The sequence below is a fragment of the Procambarus clarkii genome, chromosome 29 (assembly GCF_040958095.1).
Source record: "Procambarus clarkii isolate CNS0578487 chromosome 29, FALCON_Pclarkii_2.0, whole genome shotgun sequence".
NCBI classification, from domain to species: Eukaryota; Metazoa; Arthropoda; class Malacostraca; order Decapoda; family Cambaridae; genus Procambarus; species Procambarus clarkii.
The window spans coordinates 926,243-939,532 of record NC_091178.1 but is presented as its reverse complement, the minus strand read 5'-3'; the positions used below and the strand labels follow the sequence as shown (position 1 = coordinate 939,532).

Below are 13,290 nucleotides of genomic sequence, written 5' to 3'. Positions count from 1 at the left end.
CAATAATAAACTGGGGTCAGACGGCGGTGTGGCCAGGTGACTCTTGCGCCTCTCAAATACCTTGTTGTTCATTACTCGTCAACTTTTATTCTTATTCTTCCTCTGGGCACATATTCGCAAAGAGGCATTACGAGAGAGAGAGAGAGAGAGAGAGAGAGAGAGAGAGAGAGAGAGAGAGAGAGTGAGTGAGTGAGTGAGTGAGTGAGTGAGTGAGTGAGTGAGTGAGTGAGTGAGTGAGTGAGTGTGTGTACTTAGTTATGCTTGCAGGGGTTGAGCTTTGGCTCTCTGGTCCCGCCTCTCAACAGACAATCAACTGGTGTAGAGATTCTAGAGCCTACTGGGCTCTATCAAATCTACATTTGAAACTGTGTATGGAGTCAGCCTCCACCACATCACTGTCTAATGCATTCCATTTGTTAACTACTCTGACACTAAGTTTTTGTTCTTATGTCTCTGTGGCTCATCTGTGTACTAAGTTTCCATCTGTGTCCCCGTGTTCGTGTTCCACCCGAGCTAAATGGTTTGTCTTTGTCCACCCTGTCAATTCCTGTTGAGAATTTTGTAAGTGGTGATCATGTCTGCCATTACTCTTCTGTCTTACAGGGACGTCAGGTTTAGCTCTCGTAGCCTTTCCTCGTAGCTCATACCTCTCATTTCCGGGACGAGTCTGGGGGCATACCGCTGAATCTTCTCTAACTTTGTCTTGTGTTTAACTAGGTATGAACTCCAGACTGGAGCTGCATATTCCAGGATTGGTCTGACATAAATGGTATACAGGGTCCTGAACGATTCCTTACACAAGTTTCTAAAGGCAGTTCTTATGTTGGCCAATCTAGCATAATCTAGCACGCTGACAATATCCTTTTATTGTGGGCCTCTGGGGACAGGATCAGTGAAATATCAACCCCCAGATCTTTCTCTCTCTTTGACTTTTGCAGGATTTCACCTCCCAGATGGTACCTTGTGTTCAGCCTCCTGCTCCCTTCACCTAATTTAATTATATTACATTTTCCTGAGTTAAACTTTAGTAGCCATTTTCTAGACCATTCCTCCAGTTTGTCCAGGTCATCCTGTAGTCTCTCGTCTATCTTCATTTGTCTCAATTCTTCTCATAATTTTTTGCATCATCAACAAACATTGAGAGGAATGAGTCTATAACCTCTGGAAGATCGTTTACGTATATCAGAAACAGGATGGGTCCAAGTACAGAGCCCTGTGGGACTCCGCCGGTAACTTCTCGCCACTCTGATGTCTCCCCCCCCCCTCACAGTTACTCGCTGTTTCCTGTTAATTAGACCCTGCCTTATGCACTGGATCACCTTACCTTTTACTCCTGCCTGTTGCTCCTACGCTTGTAAGTCTGTATGGGGGTACTGTGTCAAAGACTTTCTGACAGTCTAAGAAAATGCAGTCTGCCCACCCTTCTCTTTCATGCCTAATTTTTGTCGCCTGGTCATAGACTTCTATTAAGCCTGTGAGGAATGATTTACCGTCCCTGAACCCATGTTGGTGCGTGACGAAGCTCCTCTCCCGATGTTCTAGGAACCTTTTCCTCACGATCTTCTCCATCACCTTGCATGGTATACAAGTTAGGGAAACTGGCCTGTGTGTGTGCGTGCGTATGTGCGTGTGTGTGTGTGTGTGCTTTAGTTTACAGATAATTAATCCCATTGTTTGTGGCCCCCGGCACAGATGAAGGTGTACATGGCGACGCAGGTGTTTCAGGAGTTACTGCGAAAGGTACATCACAGCCGGGTATTATGTCCACTCTGTATGACCACCGCTCACACGACGAGTATGGAGTGCACAATAAACTAGCGGCGCCAACAATCACAAAATGTATAGAACTATATTTTGGCCGAGACACTACAGCTTGGTGGAGCGGTCACCCCGGCCCCCCCCCCACCCCCCTCGCACTTTAATATAATTCCCTACAATATTCCCTCATACAGTGTGTAACCGCATGATAAATACTGTCCACAATCATCATGAAACTTTAGCTCAAATTTTAAACATAATGGTAACCTAATTTTTTGGTGTTCCATTATTGTTGTGTTAAACGTGGTGGTGTTTATAGCTGCGTCGCCTCGTTAAGTCTGGCAGTGTTATCTGGCCAGTTAACGCTCAAAATGTCAGGGGAAGAATGTTGGAGTTGTTTAAAGGTATGTGGGCGGTGGGCGGGGCACCTGCGGGTTCCTCGCCCTAACCAGGTGTGGTCACGCCCTCTAAATACCCAAAACTACCCAGAGCTTCTTGGTATTACGTAAAGTAATAAAGAAATATGACATATTTACTCACTATAATGTTGGTGCTGAATGGTGAACATGAAAATACATATTTTTACTCTGATATTATATATTTTAAATGATATTATTTCAGAGTAAAGATATGTTTTTGTCATGATCAACATTTCAGCACCAACATTATAGTGTGTCATATTTGTTCATTGTTTACGTAGTGCTAGGAAGATTTGGCTAGTTTTGGGTTGCTTTGAGTAGCTTTGGGAAATTAGAGGGAGCCGGTGTTGGGGCTCCTGGTCCAGTTGTGGCCAGCACCTGGACCAGCACCTGGTCCATGACCTGGTCCAGCACCTCACCCGCTCCCTCACTGAGCACGCTCATTCCCTAGTACCTGTCAGTACCGTTGTACACGCACCTGTTCAGTAATTAACGTCACCACCTGTACTGTGCACCACCGCACTCTCTAACTAGCCGTTGAACGCACCGTTGGTAGTCACCATAGTAATTACGCACCGTGGAGTACTTGCTTGTATTGACCATATATGGTGCACCAACACGCACTCTACACTGACCTTGCTCGGGCAGCGTGGTCAACGTCTCTTACACTGTACTGATATAAGCACGAGTCACACTCACATTACTGATCATCATATACGGTAATAACATGCATATGGGCTGCTATATTGTCAGCCACTCTTCCGTGGATATAATTATTCAATTCGCCTGGGCTCTAGGAGACTCGAACCGTGGACCCCCCGCGTGTGAGGCCGAAGTTCTATCGCCCGAGCTACTGAGTAGTCTTAATGTCGTGGGCCTGGATTACCAATTCCTCTGAGGTTCAGTAGCAGTCAGGAGAAAATCGAAAATTTCAGTGTGGCAGCAGGTTGCTGCTACTGGAAACTTTCCGTTTTAAAGACTACTCAATAGCTCGGTCGGTAAAACTTCGACCTGACACGCGTGGGGTCCGCGGTTCGAGTCTCCTGGAGCCCAGGTGAATGGTACATGGTGTGGGTTATGGAGCAGTGACGCGTCAAGCTCACACTGTGGCGCGTCAACACTTAGCACCACGCTTACTGGATAACATTTGTGTTCAATTGTTTAGTTTATGAGTCGTGCTACTTGTTAATATGAGGGTCACGTGACTTAACGACCCTGGGTCACGTGAGGTCACTTGACCCTGGGTCACGTGAGGTCACTTGGCTCCGAATCACGTGAAGTCATTGACCGTGAACCACGTGCTGGGTGGCCTAAGTGTGGGGAGGCCTTGTGGTGGGGGAGGGGACGGGCAGGTGCACATAAGTTAACACGACCAAGTGGGGTGATGTAACACAGGTGGTCGTTTCTGTAATGGTAACCCGTTAATAGTTATAGGTGGAGGTGGTTGTTCAGGGCAGCGAAGATGACCACTTCTTCGTGTGAGTGGACACACTGTATCCCTGGTTAATATGACGACTGCCAGCTGCTAGGTAGGAGGACCCTCCTACCTCCTAGGTAGTAGGGCCGCCCTTCCCTCTAGTCCCCCTCTCACCTACTGCCAGTCATGGTGTATGACTGGACTCCTCCCGGACCTCTTGATAAACTCACTCTCCTTCCATGCTTCCTCCTGAAACACTGAAAATGACGCTTCCTTTTTTTTAATACATTTCTGTTTTCTTTTTCTTTGGATTTGAAAAGTACATTTCTGTTTACTTCTACTGTTTACTTATGATTATAACTGCGCAGCTGACGGATACACTTTGGTTATCTATATAAGCTATCTTCTCTCTACACCTGTTTCTCTGCTTCAATAATGGGACCTATGCATCGCGTGCCTCTATTCACGTGCCTACTCCTACCTGCAGCTTGCTGTGTGTGTGTGTGTGTGTGTGTGTGTGTGTGTGTGTGTGTGTGTGTGTGTGTGTGTGTGTGTGTGTGTGTGTGTGTGTGTGTGTGTGTGTGTGTGTGAGAGCATGTATACCATTTGCCTGTGGTGTTGTGCTTTTAACGTGCTGACCTGTGTGCACGACATGCATGTATAGTTTATATACACCCATGACCACTTGCTCATGTGCACGAACTACACGACCACATGTACATGTATTGGTTACGTTTGTGTGTACGCACACTGACTGTGTGCTTCTCTCACCTGCGTGTGTGTGTGTGTGCACTGATTTAACGATTGCACAACTTGCATGTTCGGTGCGTCATCAACTGTGTGCACACGCTGGCCGGCCTGTGCTCCCTGCTGGACCTCTGGTGGTGGTACAGGACCCTTACCCCCTCTACTCTCTCCTCCACCTCCACGACAACGTAAGTAGCACGAGTCGTCTACTGCTCTCTGTCTCTACTGCAGGCTCTACTTCTACTTCTACTTCTACTTCTACTGCAGACTCTACCTCTACTTCTACTGCAGGCTGTACTTCCACCTTGTACTGAACCTTTAGCTCAACCTCAGGCTATATTTATGTCTCAAACTCTACGCCAAGCTCTGAAATCTGCCTAGGGTTCTACATTTGCCTTTGGTTCTACCTCTATTTCAAGCTCTATTTGTGCGTGGGTATTCTTATGCTAATGTTCTCTCTTTGCCTTAGTGGTGACGATGTGTTCTCCCAAGACGGTGTGTTCAAGACATTCAACAGTCACATTGTCATCCCAACATTCCCCCAGACCTTCCCCCCCCCCTCCTCCTCTCCTTCCATCCATCTGTTTATGCATCGTCTCTTGCCTTCGTTGCTGCTATTATTTCATAATATATTGTCAAAAGTATGCAAAGGCATCTTAATTAAAAAAAATCTTGAAGATTCAGTTTCCAGATGTGCGAATATAACTAGCCTGAAAACTGTTGTACTGAATTTCCAGTCACATAGGTGTTGCCACCAATAATCTATCAGATATGTCGCTGCTGAAGAAGCCGTTCCGTACCTCTCCCATATCCTTGAAGTCAATCCCTTTCTCGGATTTATACTGTCGTTCATACAGTGACCCGCTGGAGAGATGGATGGTTGGCCGTCGCCAGCGACAAGTGTCGTCGTGCGTGACCTGTCGCCGGAATTGTGGCACCTCTCCTGCTAGGTCGTGTGTCGGAGATGCATTGTTCCTTTAAGTCACTCATCTAGTAAAATATCCGAATTTTCAGGATGATCTGAAGTTTTGCTTTTCCCCACTGTTCCTGTGCTCCACGTGGCCCTCCAGTATATATATCCTCGGTGCATGAGTTCTTAGACGTCGCTCATGTTGGGTCTTCTACTCTCGTACCGGCATCCGGAATTATATCTAGGAGCTCTTGAGTACTCTGTAACATAGAGAGTGTGTATACTCGTACTGTACTGGTTTAGTACTTTCTTTTGATAATTACTCGTCTCATCAGCAACCAATCTATCTCCGCAATGCAGACCCCGTGGCGCAAGGGTAAAACACTCGCTCGGCACTCTGCATGCTGGCCTGGGTTCGTATCCTGGCCGGGGAGGATTGACTGGGCACCAGTCCTTAACTGTAGTCGCTGTTCACCCAGCAGTGAATGGGTACCTGGTTCCATTCACCTGGTTTGTATGGTCTCGAACCGTGGACTCCACGCGTGTGAGGCCGTGGCTCTATTATGAGCTATGGCCTCACACGCGAGGGGTCCAGGGTTCGAGACCCATACAGTCCAGGGGAATGGAATGTTTATTTCCACGGAAGTGTGGCTACCTGGTTGTTAAACAATCTGGCGGGTCGTATTCCGGGAAAAATTAGGATTAAGGACCTGCCCGAAATGCTATGCGTGCTGGTGGCTGGACACGAGTGTAAGAACTCTTATATAAATAACTAAATCAACAAATAAATCTCAGCTGTGTTTGCTAGTTTCATTGTGATTGTAGTGGATGCCTTGAGTTTGGGCTGGCACCAGTGGAAGGTGATCTTTATTGGTTTGTGAATTGTAATGTTATCATTTCCTCACATTTGAGTGAGAGATTGCTCTTTTTTTTCAACGAACTTGATAGTGAGGGATAACACAAGTTCTACTTTTCCAGTATTTTGGATATAAATGTATATTAAATTTCTTCAAGAGGCAGTATCAATGATTTTCTGGCAGGTTGCCTGAGAGAGTGTTGGGGATGGTGGGGGAGAGGGAGGGGTGTGGCGGTGTGTCACCGAGCGGTAATGACCATTACCCTTACCTCTCCCTCCCTCCATTAGTGCCACAGAGTCCCAACCCGTCCTAATAGAACGTCGCATTTTGCCGTATACTCTACCTAAGGTTAAAAAAAAGTACTAGAAAATGGTAGCGGCTCGCAAAAATGTCATACTGTCTCGTTTTTTATTTTGGGTCCTCTGGTAGGTTAGGATAAGGGCACTTTAGTACGAGTTTTTGACGTTGGGAAACCTTAGGCGGACGGGCTACCGAATCAAGTTCAATTACGTTTATTGAGGCAATAAAATACATCTCAAAGGGCTAGAGTAGCTTAGGCTATTTCTACCCCTACAGCTTTCCCTCCATTATTGTAGTTTGGTCCCTCTCCCCAGAGGGGAGACGGGAGGGGAGTGCCTGTAAGCCTAGTAGTCTCCCGGAGCGAGATCTCTCCTTTTTAGGTCGCGCGGCTCTTGCCTTCTTCCTTTTAGTACCTGGTTCTTTCAGATCTCTTAACGTGCTCAGGTGGCAGTGCAGGTCTCTCGTAAGCACTGAAGTCTTCTGGTCATTCACCTCCTCCACACACCTGGCTGTCAGCCTCCATCTTGTGTTTACATTGTGTCCTCACTCCTTCCCGCTCTCTCCTCTCCCACTCGCCTCCAATTTAGTAGCTCCGATGAGCTTTTCAATTAAATCTAAGACTTCTCCAAATGGGTACCACGTGTTTCATAACACATCTCGACAAGTATTTTAATCCACAGGTAGTCTTTAACATAAAAACCAATGAGGCTAGGATATCTGGTGGCCCATGCACCTGATGAAAAGCTGGGATGCAAACTCCAGCATTAATCGGTATCCTTAAACAATGGGCCCAGGATGTGTACTTGCTCCCGCGTGCACGAAACTCTGGACTGAAAGTTTCAAATGAAGATTACTGAGGTGCAAGAACTCTGCAAAACGTCTGCCCCAACATACATGTTTGAGCACCAAATCAACAGTGCCTGTTTTAACTAGATTTATATATATTTGGCAGCGAACCTCTGCATTCTTGTTATATCTTACAAATCTTTTCATTCTTTTCCCGCCCTCTCATCACATATTTCATCAGTTAAACTTATTATTATCTCTTATTTTTTTTAATGTGTGTCGGGTTACCCTGAATAAGCTAGTCACTTATTCTTACGGGACTGGAATGTTGTCACCGGTATTATAACAGCAAACCGGCGCCCATTGTATTGATGTAGTACAGTAAGGAAGTATTTCTACACACACACACACACACACGTGTGAATTGTTACCCTATGTTATTATGTATGTGAGAAGACATTACCATTACTTAATGAAGGATTTGTTGAGACCTTCAACACCCTCTTTGTTCCACCCTTGTTGTGTGTTTCAAACTGTTTGCGCTTCTCTGCCTCGCTCTCTTCTTTCTTATTCTTATTAATCAAGATCTTCCTTCCTCGTCTTCGTTATAGTCTTCCGTGTTCATACATCCCTCAGCATGGGGAAGGAAAATCTTACTCTTTACTTCCCCATCTCTTATTCAATGCCATTTTTAGTACTGTATATATATTGTAATTTATATATAATGATATATTTTTCGTTCATTGCCGATATCATGTGCTTCTTGTCTATCACTACCTTCTTTCTTTCGCTTTTCAATCTGTTTTTGTTTTCGATTTTTACAATATCATAGGCTATTATTAAATTATTCTTTCTAATATTATGTGTTGGCTGTGTGGTTCCTACTTTCAGTACTTTTTAATTTACCATTTCTTACCTATTTGTTTTGCCTTCATATTAATCCTTTAATATATCTCGTCCATACATTCATTCCGTGCTGCTGCTTGGGTTCACGTGACACTTGCGCCACGTCTCAAAGCTGCCCACGCCCTCTCTCATCATGAAAAATATGATGAAATACTCATGATTTCTTGCGCAATACTATTCCCAGCTAATTTTTCTTTGTATCAAAACGAACCTAAAGCGATCCAACCTAGCCTAACCTAGTGTAGCCTAATTAAACCTAACCCAACCCAACCTAAGAACCTCAAGTAGCCAAACCCAAGGTAACCTAGTCATGCAGTTTTAACAATACAAAATATCAGCTGGGAAGGGGGTGTGTATTAGGTGAGGGCGGGTGGTTGTCACCAGACAAGTGAGACGCGTGATGCGTCCTGCCCCATCTCTGCTCTCCCTTACCAATACTCACCATTGTCTCTAATATATAATCTGCTTTCTTTTTACTCCGAGGCTATTGTCACTTTTGCTACAAAATCAATTAACTTTTGTACATAAATATGGAGGGATCGTCTACGGTTTAAAATTTGTTATTTTAGTTATTTACTGCTCTTAATCTTTGACATATAAGGCTGTAATAACTTAGGTGAAGGGTAATACAGGCCAAGAACAGGTATATAGGACATGCACAAATGTAGTGAGGTGAGGGGGAAAATATTATTGAATGTTGAGGTGTGTAATATTTGTGTGGGTGTCTCCCAGCAGCAAGCGTCGCAGGTGTCGAGCGAGTGCAAGATGTGCGGGAAGCAGGTGTTCCAGATGGAGAAGATCGTGGCCGAGAAGGCGTCCTGGCACAAGAATTGCTTCCGCTGCAAGGAGTGTAACTCCCTCCTCACGTGGGTATACCTTCCAGTCAACTAACTCTCTCACCACACTTGTGTACTCTCTCACACACACACACACACAATAGTAATAAGGAATAATAATAATAAATAATAATAAATAATAATAATAATAATAATAAAGTGGTAATAAGGAAAGATGCCAGAGGCAACTTCTCCTACCATGCTGCAATTTTCGACTTTCCATCACTACTACTGAAGCTCCGCGGTTCGAGTCTCCGAGAGCCCAGGTGAAGGGAATGTTTATTCCACAGAAGTGTGGATGACAAATTGTTATGTTTAACCAGCCTCCAGTAACTTTAACCAATAAGTTCCAAAGATAATGGAACAAACGGAAGGAAATGCAGAATAGAAATGCAGTAGGGGTGCCATAGGTACAATCAGAGAGCACTGTCTTAACATCAGAGGTCCTCGGCTGTTCAACACCCTCGCAGCAAGCACTACAAATATTGCCGGAACAAAGGTGGATGTATTTAAGAGGCACTTAGATAAGTTCTTGTTAGAAGTGCCGGACCAACCAGGCTGTAGTGGATTTGTAGGCCCGCGGACCACCCCACACGGTGGTGTGGAGGCGTCCTTAGAGATGGAGTGCAGGAGGGACGAGGTCACCGCCACATGCCCCAGGAAGTCAATATGCTCCTCAGAGGACCCTGATCAAACACGGTTGTATATAATGATAGTTAATTACATATAAGCAGGTGATTAGCCTAAGTATAGTAAGTAGCGATCAGATTGAACGATAATGATCAATCAACATTGTGTTGTGGTGATAATGAGCCTTAGCGTAAGTGGCTGTGTTCAGCCTTTTTAAGTTAACACGGCCAAGTATCAGTAGTGGCGGACTCGGTGACCTGTCCAAGAGTACGAGTCACCAGCTGGAGCACTGAGTATTGTGTTAAGGAGCCGCGTGAGTGACGTTGTTGTCCCCCGACAGGTTGGAGACGTACCAGAGCCACGAGGGCGTACTCTACTGCAAGCCTCACTTCAAGGACCTCTTCCGCCCCAAGGCTGTCATCGAGGACCCCGACGAGGCACGCAAGGAACGATGTAAGTACCCTACTCTCTCTATCCGTGTGTGTGTATGTGTTTGTATGTGTATGTGTGTGTGTATATATAAACTTGCCATATCGTCGCTCCTTAGAAAGTTTTGGGGTACATGAGTCGTTATCTGTGTACCGTATGTGACTGTGTACCACAAGTGTTTGTGAATGGTTTGAGTGCATCATGTACTCACCTAGTTGTACTCACCTAGTTGTGTTTGCGGGGGTTGAGCTCTGGCTCTTTGGTCCCGCCTCTCAACCGTCAATCAACAGGTGTACAGATTCCTGAGCCTATCGGGCTCTGTCATATCTACACTTGAAACTGTGTATGGAGTGAGCCTCCACCACATCACCCTCTAATGCATTCCATTTGTCAACCACTCTGACACTAAAAAAGTTCTTTCTAATATCTCTGTGGCTCATTTGGGCACTCAGTTTCCACCTGTGTCCCCTTGTGCGTGTTCCCCTTGTGTTAAATAGACTGTCTTTATCTACCCTATCAATCCCCTTCAGAATCTTGAATGTGGTGATCATGTCCCCCCTAACTCTTCTGTCTTCCAGCGAAGTGAGGTTTAATTCCCGTAGTCTCTCCTCGTAGCTCATACCTCTCAGCTCGGGTACTAGTCTGGTGGCAAACCTTTGAACCTTTTCCAGTTTAGTCTTATCCTTGACTAGATATGGACTCCATGCTGGGGCTGCATACTCCAGGATTGGCCTGACATATGTGGTATACAAAGTTCTGAATGATTCTTTACACAAGTTTCTGAATGCCGTTCGTATGTTGGCCAGCCTGGCATATGCCGCTGATGTTATCCGCTTGATATGTGCTGCAGGAGACAGGTCTGGCGTGATATCAACCCCCAAGTCTTTTTCCTTCTCTGACTCCTGAAGAATTTCCTCTCCCAGATGATACCTTGTATCTGGCCTCCTGCTCCCTACACCTATCTTCATTACATTACATTTGGTTGGGTTAAACTCTAACAACCATTTGTTCGACCATTCCTTCAGCTTGTCTAGGTCTTCTTGAAGCCTCAAACAGTCCTCTTCTGTTTTAATCCTTCTCATAATTTTAGCATCGTCCGCAAACATTGAGAGAAATGAATCGATACCCTCCGGGAGATTTTTTACATATATCAGAAACAAGATAGGACCGAGTACAGAGCCCTGTGGGACTCCACTGGTGACTTCACGCCAATCGGAGGTCTCACCCCTCACCGTAACTCTCTGCTTCCTATTGCTTAGATACTCCCTTATCCACTGGAGCACCTTACCAGCTACACCTGCCTGTCTCTCCAGCTTATGTACCAGCCTCTTATGCGGTACTGTGTCAAAGGCTTTCCGACAATCCAAGAAAATGCAGTCCGCCCAGCCCTCTCTTTCTTGCTTAATCTGTGTCACCTGATCGTAGAATTCTATCAAGCCTGTAAGGCAAGATTTACCCTCCCTGAATCCATGTTGGCGATTTGTCACGAAGTCCCTTCTCTCCAGATGTGTTACCAGGTTTTTTCTCACGATCTTCTCCATTACCTTGCATGGTATACAAGTCAAGGACACTGGCCTGTAGTTCAGTGCCTCTTGTCTGTCGCCCTTTTTGTATATTGGGACCACATTCGCCGTCTTCCATATTTCTGGTAGGTCTCCCGTCTCTAGTGATTTACTATACACTATGGAGAGTGGCAAGCAAAGTGCCTCTGCACACTCTTTCAGTACCCATGGTGAGATCCCATCTGGACCAACCGCCTTTCTAACATCCAGATCCAGATGTGGTGGTGGTGGTGCGCAGTGTGTAAAATGTGACGCTGCATCTATCCTGTGAGTGTATGGACCTACATAATTGTGCCCCAAGACGTCTAATGCGATCAATCCTGATTGAAATTTCGCCGATCTTAAGTACTTTGACATTTTGGATTGAGGTGGCTTCTACTACCTTCTCATTTATTTAAATTTCTTGCTACTAACCCGAAAAAATACTTCTACACATCTGTATGACGCTTGTGTGTCTGGAGCGTCCACCTTATTTTGTTTTTGTATTCTCTACTGCCTTGTTTATTTTCGTCAGTATGCCGTAGGTTCATTAGGCACGGTTTCCCATCCTTAAAGCCGTGTTGATGCTTTTCTTACAAACATAATTCTGTCTAGATGTTTACTCTGTTGGGGATGTTTGACAATGACACTTGCCTGTATGCGAGCGCCTCCGTCCTGTTCCCTTTCTTATATTTATATATATATTGGTACCATATTGGCCGTCTTCCAGTTGCCAGGTAACTGCCGTCGCTTACGCATGAGTCACAACGTGTGTGAAGATATCATGACCAAAACACACATCAGAAAAATGAAGAAACAACGACATTTTGGTCTGTCGTGGACCGATTGAATAATGGTCTTGGACAGACGGAAACGTCGCCGTTTCTTCATTTTCTGATGTGGTGTTTGGTCATCCTGCTCTCGCTTAGTGCATCACTAAAGATACTAGAGGTGTTGACCAAACCACACACTAGAAATTGAAGAGACAGAGTCACTGTCACACTGTGAGTGACCGTGCACATGTAAGTGGACGTATGCACTCTTGACTGGTGCACAGTACCTCCGGGGTGTAATGGATGTGGCCTACGGACAATTCGAAGCCACAGCCTGTTGGACCAAGCTCTCACAAGTCAACCTGGCCCCCTGGCTGGCATGGTTGTGGGGTAGTGGTCGTGGTGCACCATGGTGGGCACCTGGTGGTGTGGTGGTGGTGGACCATGGTGGTGGTGGTGGACCATGGTGGTGGTGGTGGTGGTGGTGGGGTGGAGTGCGGGGGCATGAGACAGTGCGGTACACAACATGGGGTCGCGTGTCTCAGTTGATTCCTTCCGGTTTTTGCTGATTGTGAATTTTCTGTTTCAATATTATCCAGTTTTTGGAATTATGATCCTCGTCGTGTTGATGTGTGTGTTTGTCGCATGGGCACGCGTGCGTCTGTCTGTGTGTGTGTGTGGGTGCAGGTCATGAGACCTGTGGCACGGAATGTACTGCAGGTCTTGTGTGGGGTACTGTGATGGTGGGTTACTGTGCACGGTGGGTTACTGTGCACGGTGGGTTACTGTGCACGGCGGGGTACTGTGCAGGGCGGTGTGTGAAGGAGAGGTGAAGGTTGGTGCTCTAGGCTTGTATAGTGAACCTGGGTTACCCTCAGGGTGGTGTATAGTGTCGCAGTTCGACCAGGTTGTATTGGAACTCCTGGTGTATTATTGTCCTCAGGTTGTATATATAGGTCTGGTGCATAATTAACTCAAGTA

General features: G+C 45.7%; 1 protein-coding gene across 33 annotated transcripts in view; it reads left to right on the top strand.

Annotated features, from left to right (window-relative positions):
• Positions 1 to 13,290, top strand: part of LOC123764935 (microtubule-associated protein futsch) — a 229,995-nt gene that overhangs the window by 76,283 nt on the left and 140,422 nt on the right. For 26 of the 33 annotated variants that reach the window (XM_069333230.1, XM_069333222.1, XM_069333231.1 and 23 more), the window contains 3 exons: positions 4,488 to 4,529; positions 8,836 to 8,966; positions 9,907 to 10,019. In XM_069333230.1, the coding sequence (XP_069189331.1) occupies positions 4,488 to 4,529; positions 8,836 to 8,966; positions 9,907 to 10,019 (286 nt within the window). The remainder of the gene's footprint in view (positions 1 to 4,487; positions 4,530 to 8,835; positions 8,967 to 9,906; positions 10,020 to 13,290) is intronic. The other 7 variants (XM_069333247.1, XM_069333245.1, XM_069333239.1 and 4 more) reach the window with 1 other exon arrangement.